The 14,312-nt window shown below is 40.1% G+C and overlaps 1 protein-coding gene across 3 annotated transcripts in view; it reads left to right on the plus strand.

The window, feature by feature from the left end:
- The window catches only part of THSD4 (thrombospondin type 1 domain containing 4), a 239,853-nt gene that overhangs the window by 7,458 nt on the left and 218,083 nt on the right, over positions 1–14,312 (plus strand). For all 3 annotated transcript variants that reach the window (XM_032446790.1, XM_015872714.2, XM_015872715.2), the window contains one exon: positions 12,902–13,006. In XM_032446790.1, the coding sequence (XP_032302681.1) occupies positions 12,978–13,006 (29 nt within the window). In that variant the 5' untranslated portion in view covers positions 12,902–12,977. The remainder of the gene's footprint in view (positions 1–12,901; positions 13,007–14,312) is intronic.

Below are 14,312 nucleotides of genomic sequence, written 5' to 3' on the forward strand. Positions count from 1 at the left end.
CATCCTGTGATCATGGTGCTCTCCTTTCCCTCACCTAGCTGGAGGACGTGCTGTGAGGAGCCCTGTCCTCTGAACTAGGCACATGTGCAACTCAGTTATTAGTTCATTTGTTTTCAGAAAGCAGCTTAACCTGATGTTAATGCAGTGCAGAGGGTGAATCAGGTAATTACAAGGCTAATTCTGTTATGGGTTTAAGTGGTTTAAATGTGATCAGTGGACATAACTATGCATTGCTGATCTGTTTTATCTAAGAGTTGTTTATTGTGTATCAGCATGTAAATAACTTCTGTTGCATTCAGGATAGTGTGTTACACTGGAAAATTGTGTTTATGTTCATTAGATGTTTAGGGAGAATGCATGTACTTAGTTTGAAAGGTTCATTAGGGAGATGTTAGGCAGATACAAGTGAAGAAGATTGCTTGGGAGAGAGATCTGATGGGCACTGAGTGTATCCTCATCTCTTACCCTGTATAAAGAGACCATTGCTGAAACTGTGCTTCAGAGTTGGTTCATTTTTGTTGTGTTCTTTGCTCAGTTGGCAATAGCAGATACAAAGTCCATGGTTTAAAACAACTCGCTTAGCTCCGTATGGAATGTTCTGTCCCACCCGGCTTTCTCTTGGGGACTTGTGAGTGTCATGTCACATATCTCATTGTGCAGCTTCTCCTGCAGAGTCATGGCATTCCCAGAGATGGGTCAGTGCATGGAGCTTTGGTTGCTGTTAAACAAGCAGAGCTGTCAGCACCATCTATGGACATTCATTACATGCTTCTAAGTGGTAGGACCTTGGCAAGAACTAGAAATATTCCAGTGTTGATAGGATCTGAATATAATCCTTGTGAAAGAAGAGTATCTCCATCTCTGACCAGGTGCTGTGGGTGAATTGCTGGAGTGTGGGTTTCTCTTTCCAGCAGCACCACTGACACTGATGAGCCTCACTGGTGCCTTTTTCCTTTTCCTTTATCTCTTCTTCAGAGATGATGATCACAGGACGTTTACCATTATTAAATTTCCTGAAGATAAAACATGTGTACACATTGCTTTAAGTTCTATAAAAACAATTCAAAACAAAAAAAGGCACTGGAATAAAAACATGTATTACAAAGGAACAAAAACAAATGGTGTAGCATGTGCCTCTGAGGTTTATTGCTGTGTTTCTTCCAATTGCAGCTGGAGGACTTGCTTGTTGGCTATTGCACATCAGTCCTGTGCTGCTACTTCTTGGCATCCCACTTCAGTATTTATTTTGGTCCTAGTTTTGGAATTTCCCCTCACAGGAAGATTCCATACTCCATAGATGGAAAAATTAGTTTTAAAAAGGGCTTCTTTCCATTGGTCCTGTGGGTTCTTTTCTTAGTAAGCTTAAGAGTGGGCATCTGTTTGCTTGAAAGCTCTGGTCCTGAGGGTCAGTAAAATCAAGGAAAATGTTATCACTGACTTCAGTGACTTTTGGATCAAGGCGTTCCCACGTGGTGTGCTCTTGCCATTGGAAAGAACGACCACTGTTTTGAGCTGTGACATCGTACCAGCACTTTAAACCACCCTTCAGAATTAGTTTAAATTCCATTTGTTGATGTGCATGCATTCACATGTAAGGAGATCATTCTGTGTGTCTCCTGGTCCTGCATGCAAGTGGTGCTCATTATTTCTTCAGTGGGTCTAATGCAGTGTCTGAGCTGTGGTCAAAGCTCATTCTCTGACCACAGTAGCTGGTGGGAAGGAATTGACAGAAGGCACGAATGCAACTGTCTGCTCAGGCTTTGGCTCATATTCCCAACTTGCATGAGTCCATCAATGTTAAACGTGGCAATGTTCAAGTGCTGATGTAGCTGGAGGTTGGCTCTGCCCAAAGTGTGGACCTCTCCTTTCTTCAAACGTTTTTCCTTATCATCACTTCGGGACAATGGTTTGTGAAACAGAAATAAAGATGAATTTCTTTGGGCACAGAGAATGTCCTGCAATGTAACAACTGCGAATTCTGAGCAGCACTGAATCAAGTTGGCAGGTTATAAGTGGTTTATAAAAGGAGCAGGAGCAAGGCATTATCAGCACAGATATATCTAATGTCCTCATCAGATTTAGAGGAAGAAATGACTTCAGAGCTCCAGGAATAAATTTTTGCTGAACAGGTGGTGACATTAGCAGAGTCCCAGAAGCTACAACTTGTCCCAGAAGCCAGCAGTTTGTTGGTGTGCAGTACAGTCTGCATTTAGGAAGATAAAGGTAGATTTGCCCCAATCAGAGTCTGGTGTACAGATAAGGAAATTCTAAAATCAGTGTGTCTGGCTTGGTGTTCTCTGAGCTCTTCAGAGTTTGCATTTGCAGTCTTCTCTTTGGCAGCCCAGGAGCTGGTGCCTTGCTCTTTAAATGGGAGCAGTGCTTGTCACATCATCAGTTCTTGGAAGTGGGGCCTCAGAAGTCTCTCTGGGTACCAAAAAAGTCATTTAAATACACAGCTTGGTAGACACAATTCATTCCTCTACAGAGAGTCAGCAAAAAGGTTGTTCGCTATTTCTGTGGTCCTGTTTCCACTTCTTTTAAGACTGCTGTGAACTTACACTACCCAGATTTATGTGATTAAATATGGAGAGAAATGCACTTCTTTACAAAGCTATGATTTTTTATGGCATTCTTGTTGATTTCACTTTTCTTAGTTAATATATGTATATATATTTCCCCCAAACCCAGCCTTTTTAATATTTTAAGTAAGAAAATAACATTCCCTTTGTATTAAATTCAAGAGATAGCTGTTGTGGTGATGGGATTTTCAGCTTTCCTACTCTGTCTTTGGGGGTTGTATTGACCACTACTTTGCAGAAATGAAGTTCAACAGGGAAACCTAGGGGTGACTGGAATCTCACTGAACTTGCCTGTGCCCATGTGGAAGCAGGGCTGCTGCTGGGTGAGGTGATGCCTTGGGCCTTGCTTGCCCAAAAGTCCTGTCCTGTATGACTGTATGGCCTAGTGTGACAAAGGAGCAGCACACTGCCTGGAGCTGGATGCTTACTGTGAGCCTGGAGGACACGGTCTGTAGCCCTGCACAGAAGTAGTGTGGTTTCCTGCTAGTTGCCATCATACAGGGCTGTGATGTCTGCCCTGCACCACGTTATCTCTGCTCTTGTTTTGGGAAGAGGGTGGATAAAAAAGCCCTCTTTTAAAAACCGTGTCTGTGTGAAAAACATCTGTTGTGCCAGGCTTTGCTGGGTCAGCAATTGGATCTGTAGAAGAATCCTACTCCTCCAGGAGACAGACGTCACTTAGATACTCAAGTATGGTATGACTAAAATCTGTAATCCTGCATCAGGCGGATTCCCCGGTGACTCCGTTTGGCTTCGCTGGCCAGAAGTGTGTGGAAGGAGAACTCCAGTTCTAGATGGCAAACTCAGCAAAACCCTTGACAACAATCTGAGAGTAAATATTGGCTGGGAAATTCAATTTCACATTCAGTCCTGTTTTTTTTTTCTGTGGTTACAGTGATTGCTCTCATTCTGGTTTGGTAAAGTCGTGCTGATAGTGGTTGGTTTTATGTTATGCTTGTGTTCTTGTTTGGTTATTTCTATCTACAATGTCATTTCTACAAAAGTAAAAAGAATGATTTTGCTTATCAGATTGGCAAAGAGAAGCAAGAGCCCGTCCAATCCCACCCTGCTTAATTACAATAAAATGACATCCCATGACACAAGCTGCCCAAAAGGCTGATGAAATTACTCAGGATGGATGCAATAACTTAATCTGGCAGCAGTGAAGGCTCTGTCTCATGTTCCCGTAGTTCTGTGAAGATACGTTCACTGGGGAGGTGGATGTGGAACAGCAGACAAATGTTGCAGTTCTTTGGGGCATCATGTGGAGTCTGCTGAACTCAAACAGCATAAGAATAAGGATTTAAAAGAGCAGAGTATGTTAACCATTAACTGGTAGTATTGTTCAGCTTTGGCAACCCAGAAATTACTGATCATGTGTTGAAATACGGGGGTTAAGGCTGGATGTCAGCTTTGATTATCGTAGTGATAACCAGGCATTAAAAATGCGCTGTCCTGTATTCTTTACTTCTTCAGACATTGTTTGTACTTTTTAATATAGATAGTGCATCAAAAAGACTTTTATCCTTACAACTCAAGGTTTTGCTCGCGTTGCCACTAAGAAGCTTGAAGAACTTTGGCTGCTTCTCATTAGAATTTTAAAATTCTGCAGGATCAGTTTCAGATTGATTCCCCAGGCACCGGCAATTCTGCTGGCACCAGTTGGGAGCATGGTAGAAAATTAAATAATTATAATTAGCAATAGATTGAAAGGAGGAAAAAAAATTCCCTGTGTGGTTTTGAATGATGGAAGCATGAAAAGATGAAAATGCTGCTCTATCTAATACTGTTAGAATTGACAGAAATGGATCTGACTCCTGAACCGTGCTGCTTGTGATGAAGTTGTGATTTGTTTTTATTGCTTTGAAATGGAAGAGGGATTGAAACTGTTTCCAAATGTATCTTGCTGGTAACTGAGGGTTCAGAAAGGTGGTGTTGATTGGTGTGTTTCAGCTTTTTGATTTGCTGGTTTCCCAAAGTTATGTTACAAGGGCTTGTCAGAATTCCCATTTACTCAGACCATGCAAATCTCATACTTACCCGGGAGCCGCAGTGTCAGGCAGTGTCCTAAGAGAGCTGACGTTTGAGCTGCATTCCTTTCAGCCTATCTTCTCCCTGCCTCCAGCAGTGGATACTCAATTAGAGCTCAGGTCACTTTACTGACGTTAAGCAGTACGCTGAACAGCAGTGAACTCTAACTGCTAATTTAAAGAAAATAAAAAGCAGTCACTTTTTTTCTTTTCAAAGATCCCCACTGCTCTTGCACTGTCTGCCTGTTGCATAGGGAATATTTAAAGCATCAACTGAAGCTCACAATGCTGAAGGAGTTACTCTGTTTGACTCTGTTTTCTTTCCCAGCAGTTTGCAATCAGCTGTACTTGTTTTCTTGAAATGCCAAGAAGTCTCTCACATTTTGAATCCTTTTTTTTCAGTTTTTAGGCACTTGGGTACGTTTTCCCGTAGCTTCAAGTGATGTCAGGTGAAGGTCAGCGCACTGTATTAACCTGCCCTTAAGCATAAATAAGTTCAGGCTCTTCTGCCAAGAGATGACCTTTTGATTTCTTTTTACCTGACACAATAAGGGCTCTGTTCAGAATTCTTCACTCTTCCTTTACTTAGGCAAAGTCCCAGCCACTTGAATAGGTTTGCATGGGTGAGGAGGGTCACAAAAGTTCCTGAAGCATGGCTGAGGGTTCTGCACTGTAATTCAGTTTGAGAAACTGGAAGAGGCTTGGCATTTACTGTGGTCAGAAGAGAGAAATGAAAGGTGAGGGGGGATTTTGTTGGGACTTGCATCACTTCTGTGTCTGAAGCTACATGAGTAAGTACTGGTTTTAAGCTACATCAGATCAACAGAGGTAGTGAGGTTTATGTACCACCAGAAGGCTGCATGCATTGCCAGCGGGCAGCTGGTATTGAAGTACTCAATGCTTTCCCTTCCAGTTAGGGTGTGTGCATGAACTGTGAGATGTAGGACTGCTTAAAGCAGGAAAAACTCAAGGTTGAGACCTGACCTGGGAAGGACAGCTGGGAGTCAGAAAATGCAGCAATCCTGACTCATTTTTTTCCATAACATTGTTAGGAAGGTTTGACAGTGGTTGTTGCTGATTCTGTGACGTTAGCATCTTTTATCTGTCAGCCATAAAGTCATTCTTCGCAGGCTGCTGCATGCCATTGGCCAAACAATTTCCTTACTGACAGTGTGCTTTTTAATATGCAGCCAGTAAAATATTTCACCTTTGTTGAATGATCGATAGCCTGAGATTATCTGAATGTACAGTTATTGTGAGGCTTTGTGTCAAGGACTGATATCTCCTGTGGGACAGTTTCTGTTAAGTGGACTGAAATACTGTCATCAGGGCCACCAGAGCACAACAGGCATAGCAGCAAGTCAGGACTTGTAGGATACTTAAAATCCCTTTCAAATGGACAGGGTAAGAATAAACAGCTCCCACTGCTCTGTGCTAAAGGATCTTGTGGCTCATTTTTCAGATGGAGGAGGCACATGGAGGTGTGATTGGTGCAAACATCAGGATTTTTCTAGAAGTGTGCACCAACCCTCATCGAAGTGAGGACTTCAGGAGAATTAAAGTCAGTGGTTCCAGCCTGAAGGGGTGTGATAACTGAGAACATAAATTGTTTCTGGGTTTCTGAACGCGTGTATTTTACTTATCTTCAGCTGTTGTGAATCATACTGTATCTTCATGTCTCTTCAAGTTACAGTGATGCTGTTGTTTGCTATCTCTGCTTCTTGTGAAAGCTGGGTGACCATATTTTCCTTTTTTGTCTCCACTTACACCCTCACATAAAGAGGAGATGAAACTTTGCAAATGTGCCTCTTTAAGTGCTAAGTGTGTAGCAACACCGTTAGCATTCCGTTAGCATTTGATGCTGCTATCTTGGTTGCTTCCCTGGTTTTACAGCAGTGAACTTCTAAAAAAAGATTTGGGTTAAGTCAAGTCCAGATGCTGAAGGTAGGGCAGTTGATGGCTGTTGTGTTGTTCCCTCATCTCAGGTTTTTATTGTGGGTGAAAGCGAAGCCAACAGTTCCTCAGTGAGTTCTCTGAGTTCTACCTGTGCTGTTTGCTTGCCTGTAGAATTTATTATTTGCAAAAGTTTTAAAAAGCTTCTTGTCATTATTGCTGTTGGCTCTCAGAGCGCCATTCAAAGCTTATGCTTTCATGTTGGCTTTAAGTTCTCTGGTATTCTGTCTCAAAATTATGAAAGAAATAGTTCTCTTAAGACTTCTCATTAGACCTATTATCCTTCATTATGTAGAAACATGAAAGAAAGCAATAAATCTTTGAATTCCATTGTTGCATTTCATGTACCAGTGTGTAGGGAGCCCCAGATCAGACAGGATTTTAAAGAGAAATAAGTTAGAATCTCATAATTCTTACTGCATTGTTTGACAACAGTTAATTGATATATTATAATTGGTTCAGTTTGGGATGTTTGAGGAGTGTAGTCTGAAGCTGTACAAGATGTGTAAGCTACATGGTGAGCTGTGTTTCTGTTCATTTTCTCAAAATTATCTGTACTGACTCCTCAAAATAAAGCGTCACACACAAGTCTTGCTGCTAGGTATGTGGAATTTCCTTTGGAACAGATCACAGCAGTTGACTTATGTTTTATTCAGCAAAGAGATGTGTAGAATTATCTGAATTTCATAGTATCACTGTTTGCTCTGGGCATGTCACTTGTTTTTCAGTGGTCCCTAAAACATATCCTCATATGGGTGCCTGAGAAGCTTCCATGTGCTTGCATCTGGCCCCTCGCCCGCTGATACCCCATGTTACTCTCCTATATCACACCCATTCAGAAGATACTTGGTACTCCTCCCAAGTGTTAAAGGATACTGTATCATCTATTTCATACTATATAAAAGGCAGATAAATCTCTGAGGTCTGCTGAGAATGGTTTTTATCTCATTTTATAGCTCTGCACAAAGCAAATAAGAATAATGCTATGGAAACTCTTGGAATTACTGTGGCCAAAATGTGTTATTGAGCCCCAAAGATTTTGATGGGAATCTCAGTGGATGTCAACGTTATATTTATAGATGTGTATTCCAGTTAGTGTCTGTTCTGCTGCATAAGGTTTTACAGTAGAATGTTAAGCATCGGTGACAGAAAAGAATATCAATAACTACCCAGAAGAGAAACATCTTGAATATCTTGACAATACTATGCTCACTGTGGTCACTTGGGTGATCTATGGACTCTCTTCCACCAGGATGATTCTGTTAGAAGCTGGCTAGCAAGACTGAAAAGTGGTTTGGTGTGATTGTGAAAGCATCCCTGTACAGGTACAGCTTCATCGCTCATCTGCTTTGGAACAAAGTACAAGTGTTTCCAGAAAGCACTGTTCTGTGGAGGTGCTGCTTCTGCAAAGTGGTTGTTCCTCCACTGATACTCTGAAGAAAATATTTCTTTCTGGATAAGCAAAGATTTCAGGTCTCTACCACGTCTTCTTCATGTTACGTGCTAACACCGATGCCCCAAACAGAAATGAAATCTTCTAGGAAGAAGAGAGGGAACTCTTCTAAGAAGAGAGGGAGTTGCCGTTTTGCTATTGCATGTGTTGGTGTAGTATCTTGATGGGAACACCAAATGGTTTTTCATGAGGACAGTGATAGATATAATCATCCAGCTGCTATTTAGTTTCTTCATCTTAAAATCATGGCTGTGCAGTTCAGAACTTTGACTTTGTTGGAAATATTTCAGAGAATTGCTGATTCTGTTCTGTTAGTGAATCAGCGCTAATGTAAATGGGTGCTTTGGCATCAGGTCTTTTATTTGTGTTGGAGTCACGAGGAGAGTTAAATGTGGTAGGTTAATGGTACATCTGTTTACCAGTAAATGAAAGATTTCAAAGGATACTTGTCACAGGGAGGAACACTTGATCTTCGCCTGTGCGTGCTGCTGAATGTTGCCCAATACTCTGGCCCACAAAACCATGCTGTGAAGCACAGCCCCCTGATTTATTTGTTTCTTCTTTTTTAGTGCAGAGGATATTGATGTTTGGGCACATGCTTGAAATGTTTATGGAACAGCATGAAAGCTAATTCTCACGGTCTGCTGCTGAAAACTTGAAAATACGGCTTGTGTAATGCCAGGCAAATATTCTCATTAGATAGCTGGCTAGAAAATAGTGTTTCATTGTTACAAAAGGCAAGTGTCTTCTACCTGTGCAATAATTGTGTATGCACAATTTTTACTTGACTGTATTTCTACAAAATAGCTGCTAAAATACATAGTGAATTACTTTCCTTGTGCATGTACCTTCAATAAGCAATGCTGAAATATTTGTTTCCTATGAGCTTTGCAAATAGGACGTATTGTATTTGAGTGGGGTGATTGGGTTTTCAACCAAAAGACGTTAGGTCCTCCGATGGTCATAATTACCTCTTGATGTACACTGCTATTAAATGCTTTTGCAAGCCTGTATTTGGAAGAATCTCAGACTGAGAAGGCTGAGACGTGGAAGCTTTTCTTGGAGAGACTCCTTGTGTTCTGAAAACAACTTTCTTCAAGTAAGTCATGAGAAGGAATAAAAAAAGCTCCTTTTCTTTGTCTCACCAATGAAGAAATTAGTGGAGGCGACAATAAATTTCTGGTATTCCTATCTGCTGTGGAATGCACACCTATACTTTGTAAGATCAATATTGTTACAGTTTTTACAAAATAGACTTGGAGATACGAATTCTGTACATATTTCTTCTCTCGAATGTTTCTAACTAGAGCATTGTAGCTACCAGTCACAGCAGGCAGTTGTACCCAAGTCCCCACAAGGTGGAGAAGGCCTGAAGTGGTACGTGAGCTGTTCATCTAGAATGCCACTCTAGCCACTTGTATGTAGTGGAAAAGCATTTAGAATAAGTGTGGAACACGCTGCTCCTGATAGTTGTGTGTGCGGTGATTACTGGGGATTTGTAAGCCAGGGCATTTGCAGCTGTGACATAAGTAGAATAAGATAGCAGAACATTGAATAAATGCTTTCAGATAGCAACAGAATTGCTCAGGTCCTTATATCTGTACACTTTGTTGTTCGGTGGTGATTCAGAACAGCCATGGCGATAGTTGGAATTCCATAATTTGCTGACTGATGACCGATTGCTGTTGGGATTCCTGTGGTAGCCCATTTTCATAGAGAAGAGAAGGTAGAAAAACAGCCATCATGTGGCTTGGCTACCTCAGCTTGACACATTAGTTCACTGTATACTGTTCTTTTCACATATGAACAGATACGCAAGTATGTACCCTTTATCCATCCTGTCAGAAGGAATAGCAGTTAATTTATCTAACATGGAACACTAAGTATATGCTGCAACTCTGTCCTCTGCTTCTTTGCGGTATTTTTTAGTTTTGTTTTATTCTGCCTACGACTATTGAAGGGTTCAGGGATCTTTTCAGTAAAATGTGCAATCTGGCTGCATTATTTCATAGAAAAATGTGGAAAATGTTCATCCGACCTTCAGTTGTTTTCTGTAGAAAAATAACACAGGAAAATCAGGGAAAGGTCAATTGCTTACTGGTGCTCTGCTGGTCTCTGATGTTGAGCATAGTAAGGTTTCCTAAATGGGCTGCAGTGGAAGGCAGCGTAGAGTCAGGATCTCAACAGCTCACTTTCATCTCTGATTCCTTGGCAAAGGGTTCAGCTAGAAATGAGGTTGCCAGTGTATATTGGCATCGTAAGAGATCTTTCTTCTGAAAAATGTGTTACTGGGCACAGCTTGAAAAAATAATATTGCCAGGAATTTGCCCAAAATTGCACAGCTTGTCAGTGTGGGATCTGGAAGTGAACTGAAGGCAGGTCTGCAGTGATTTCCACACACTTACATCCCAAGAATCTCTCTGTTAATTTGGAGAGATTTAAGATCTCTCTTCCAAGGTTCATTTTACCTTTATGTATTTGTACTTTGCCTGGAAACCATGCATGGGGATAAGTCCATCTTTCTGACAGTCAGTTTAATCTTGAATTTATTTTTTTATTTTAAAGCTGTATCGATGTGGTAGCCACAGAAATCACCTTTTCAGGAGCTGGGTTTAAAAAGAACGTGCAAAAACCACTCCTCAGCTTAACACTGCTACTCAAAACATGTTGCCTTTGCAGTTGATCTCAAACTCTAAATCCTAATTCATGATAGAATAATATACCTCGTTGAACTTTCAAACCTATTACTGCAATGTGAAATCTCTGCTTAAGGAGTTAGGTTATTATGGTGTATAAGAAGTTTTAGAGTGTTTTTTAAAACAGGTTCATTATTAAAATATTTTCACCTTTATGGTTTTTTAATTACTAATCTTTGTTCAGCAAATATTAAATTCATTCTTCATTACCAATAATATAAAAAAGATTTTTAAGAAAATGGAATCTAGAGAAGCACTGAATAAACCAGTCTTGTCATATGACTGTGACTTGCAATGTGTAAAATCAGTGCCTGTTTTCATAGGCTCCCCCTCTACTTTCAGGACTGTACTGTATGTTTTAATGTAATTAATAAATTCTTGAGGAGATTAAAACTGGTGGTAGATGTCAACTGATATGGTGTGAGCTATTGAGCGTACACACAAATTATGGAGCTATATAGGTTTGGTGTACTGTGAGGTGCTCTACTGAAGTGTTGTGAATGTAGTGACTTTTGGCTGCAATCTCAACATAATTAAATGGGTGTGAGCAACTAAACTAATAAATACTCTATGCTTTACCATTGTACAAGGGAATAGATTTCAAGGCAATCTTAAAGAGTTTGTGTACTTTTTAAATTTAAGTATTTAAATAAAAGTAAATATATTTAAGTAAATATCAAGAGGAAAGACTCCTATGATTGGTTCATGACTTGATAGTAGAAGTTCCGAGACTGGTAGCAGTTAGAAGGCATTAGAATCACTCACGGTGTGAAAGGGGAGGAGGAACTAATCAGGGTCTGTTTACTCACTCTCCTTTTCTGTGACCTGATGCACATTTTATTACATGCAGTGAGCAACCTTTCCATTTGGCTGGGGAGGAGGTATGAATTCTGCTCCATCTTGTATGGTGCTGTTTTTTTTTTCTACCCAGTTTCACACATTTGCTTTTATTTTACTTTGGGGGTGAAATAATGAAGTTTGCTGAAATGTCAAATATTTTAATGTGGTGGAGAAAGTCTTGCTAACTGCTTGAGTACAGGAGTATGGTTTTTTCCAGCCAAAATGATATGCTTTATTTTACTGTGAATATGAAGTCTTTTTCTAGATAGATTTAAGGTGCTTTAGAGATCCTTGTGGGTAGGTGGCTTGATGTATTGCAGTTAGTAACACATTTTACACCTCACCGGGCTTTTGAAAACTTTAATGCCAAAATTAGTGTTATTCAGTGCTAGTGTTAACTGCCTGGCCATTCTAGGTATTCTCTTTGCACCAGATATTCTGGAGGGAAAATGATTCTTTAGCTTTTTCTTTTCATTTTATTCATTTTTCCCCCCCAACCTCTTAGCAAAACTAGATTGATAACAACATGTTTTCACATTTCATTTTCAAATGAAAGGTAATTCAGGAAGTGGATTGGGAGCGTGGGCATTTTTTCTCTGAGTTTGTATCACAGAACAATATTCTATTGGGGTTTATTATCTCTGTACAAGGATATGGGATAAAAAGATTGTTGCAGAATGAAAAAGCAGAAACAAGGGTACATCTGGAAAAAACAGAATGATGAGAGCTTGAAGCTGTGTTAGCAACTGTCTGTGTCAAAACAAGCAATGTAAAGAGTGTTGCCTCAGTATGTCTGATAACTAAGAGTCAGATTGCAGGAACTGAAGTATGTTCTATTCGTAATCCAGAATTATCTGCTAGCAAGTAGTTTCCGAAGGGATCTGTCAGATGCTCTGTGTTAGTGCTGTATGTATGGACTTACCTAACATCATTTCTGTGACTGATATGAGCATGGGTCTTTAAGCAAGGCTTCTTGCAATTAAATAAATAAAATCCTCATTTTGGAGGCAAAAAAGGGGGAAACATCTTACAGCTGACTTATCAGAGATGTGGAGATGAGAATGGAGGTCAGATAACGTCAATCTTGTACCCATGGCAATCAGATCAAGATTTTGCATTCCATGGTGTTTCAGCAAAGCAGTGTTGAAGTCCATCCAATCCCCCCAAATGGGGCATGCCCAGACTATTTGTGTAAGTTACACTGGATTTAGAGTGTATATGACTTTATGGAATTGCCATAAAGCTCATGAATTCAGGTAGAGATGATTAATTTCGGTCTGTATCCAGTTTCTGAACATCCAGAAATATACCAAATATGCAATGTTAAATGTTTTCTGTTTCTTTCTATAGGATTTGTTGGACCTGCATTGTGCTTTACTACAGTGAAGAATATTTTTTGCTTCAAGACACTTTGCATTGAAGGATCATGGTAGACAGTTTAATAGTTTCTTTGAGGTAAGTGATGCAGCAAAACATTTCAAATTTGATTTAATATGTTCTTAACAAACTGCAGAAAATACCAATTTAACATACCAATTCAACTGTCTCTTACTTCTGTACTATAAGTGTTTGAATAAGAGGAGAATAAATAAAAAGCCTTTCCAAAGACTAAATAATCAAGTACATGCATCACAGACATGGTATTCTTTAGTGACAGTAAAAAGAAAAAGCTCTCAGTATTTGTTTCTGCTTAGAGCGTCTGTTGGTATGTGCCATTGTTTTAGGATACTTTACTGGAAAGTTCCTTCTTTTTTTTTTTGATGATGATGATGTTATGCCATTACAGTCAGTGGTTTTAAATAATAGATTTGCATGTTTTAGTACCTATGCTGCCATTCAGTCTGAGATTTATATTAAGCATTCCAGAAACAGCTTGCCATGGGCAATGCGGGAAATACCTTTTGAGCAGTTTTCCTGACAAGGGGAACACTCAGCTTTTATTAAGCTGATCTGTTCAGTTCCTTCCATAGTTGGGCGAGCAGATTCAGAGAAAGCAGGCAGCTGTGATGCTACTGGAGCAACAATTCCTGCTCAAAATGACAGCTGCATACTAGTGAACCACATACTCTTTGTACAGAGATACTGTCATTTACACCTCCAACCCAAAGCTCCTTCTTATGAATTTCAGAAGCCAGTCTTTGAATTCTGGTACCCTCCTAATATTCCGGGGAAGATTCCATATCAGAATGAGTCTATCACATATTATTGATGCTGTTTGTGTTATCTTTCCTGCTGAGACTTCTTGCATTTCTCTCCTGAAGCGGTTCCGCACACAGGCTGTCCTGCAGACTTTCATCTGGGGAGGAAGTCAGAAACATGAGACAAGAGCTGTACTACACTAGCAAACTCTAGGCACATGGGTAAAATACCATCACTCCTTACTGAACAGTCCACAGTTGGCCACGGTAGCCTCTAAAATACAACTTGTATGGGACAGGAACTGTACAAGAAATCTACTTTGGTATCCTCCAGCTTCATACACTGGGAGCTGTTGACTTCACTGAGAGAGGAAGAACAATGAGAGGTGTTCCCAGTTTAAATAGCGAAACTTATTTTTTGCTACTACTAAATTAAAGCTAATATAACTTTTTTCCCCCCTTCTAGTTAAAAAGAAATTGGTATTGGTAATAAGAGAAAGTGAGCATGTTTGCTCTTGGAGAAAATGCTGTGCAACTTGTGTAGATCCCTGATTGTGTGTTGAACTAGCTGCTTGTCTCCAAATAGCGTCATAACTGTGACAGTATGGGCTCTACCAGCACGG

Source organism: Coturnix japonica, chromosome 10, assembly GCF_001577835.2.
Source record: "Coturnix japonica isolate 7356 chromosome 10, Coturnix japonica 2.1, whole genome shotgun sequence".
Taxonomy (NCBI): domain Eukaryota; kingdom Metazoa; phylum Chordata; class Aves; order Galliformes; family Phasianidae; genus Coturnix; species Coturnix japonica.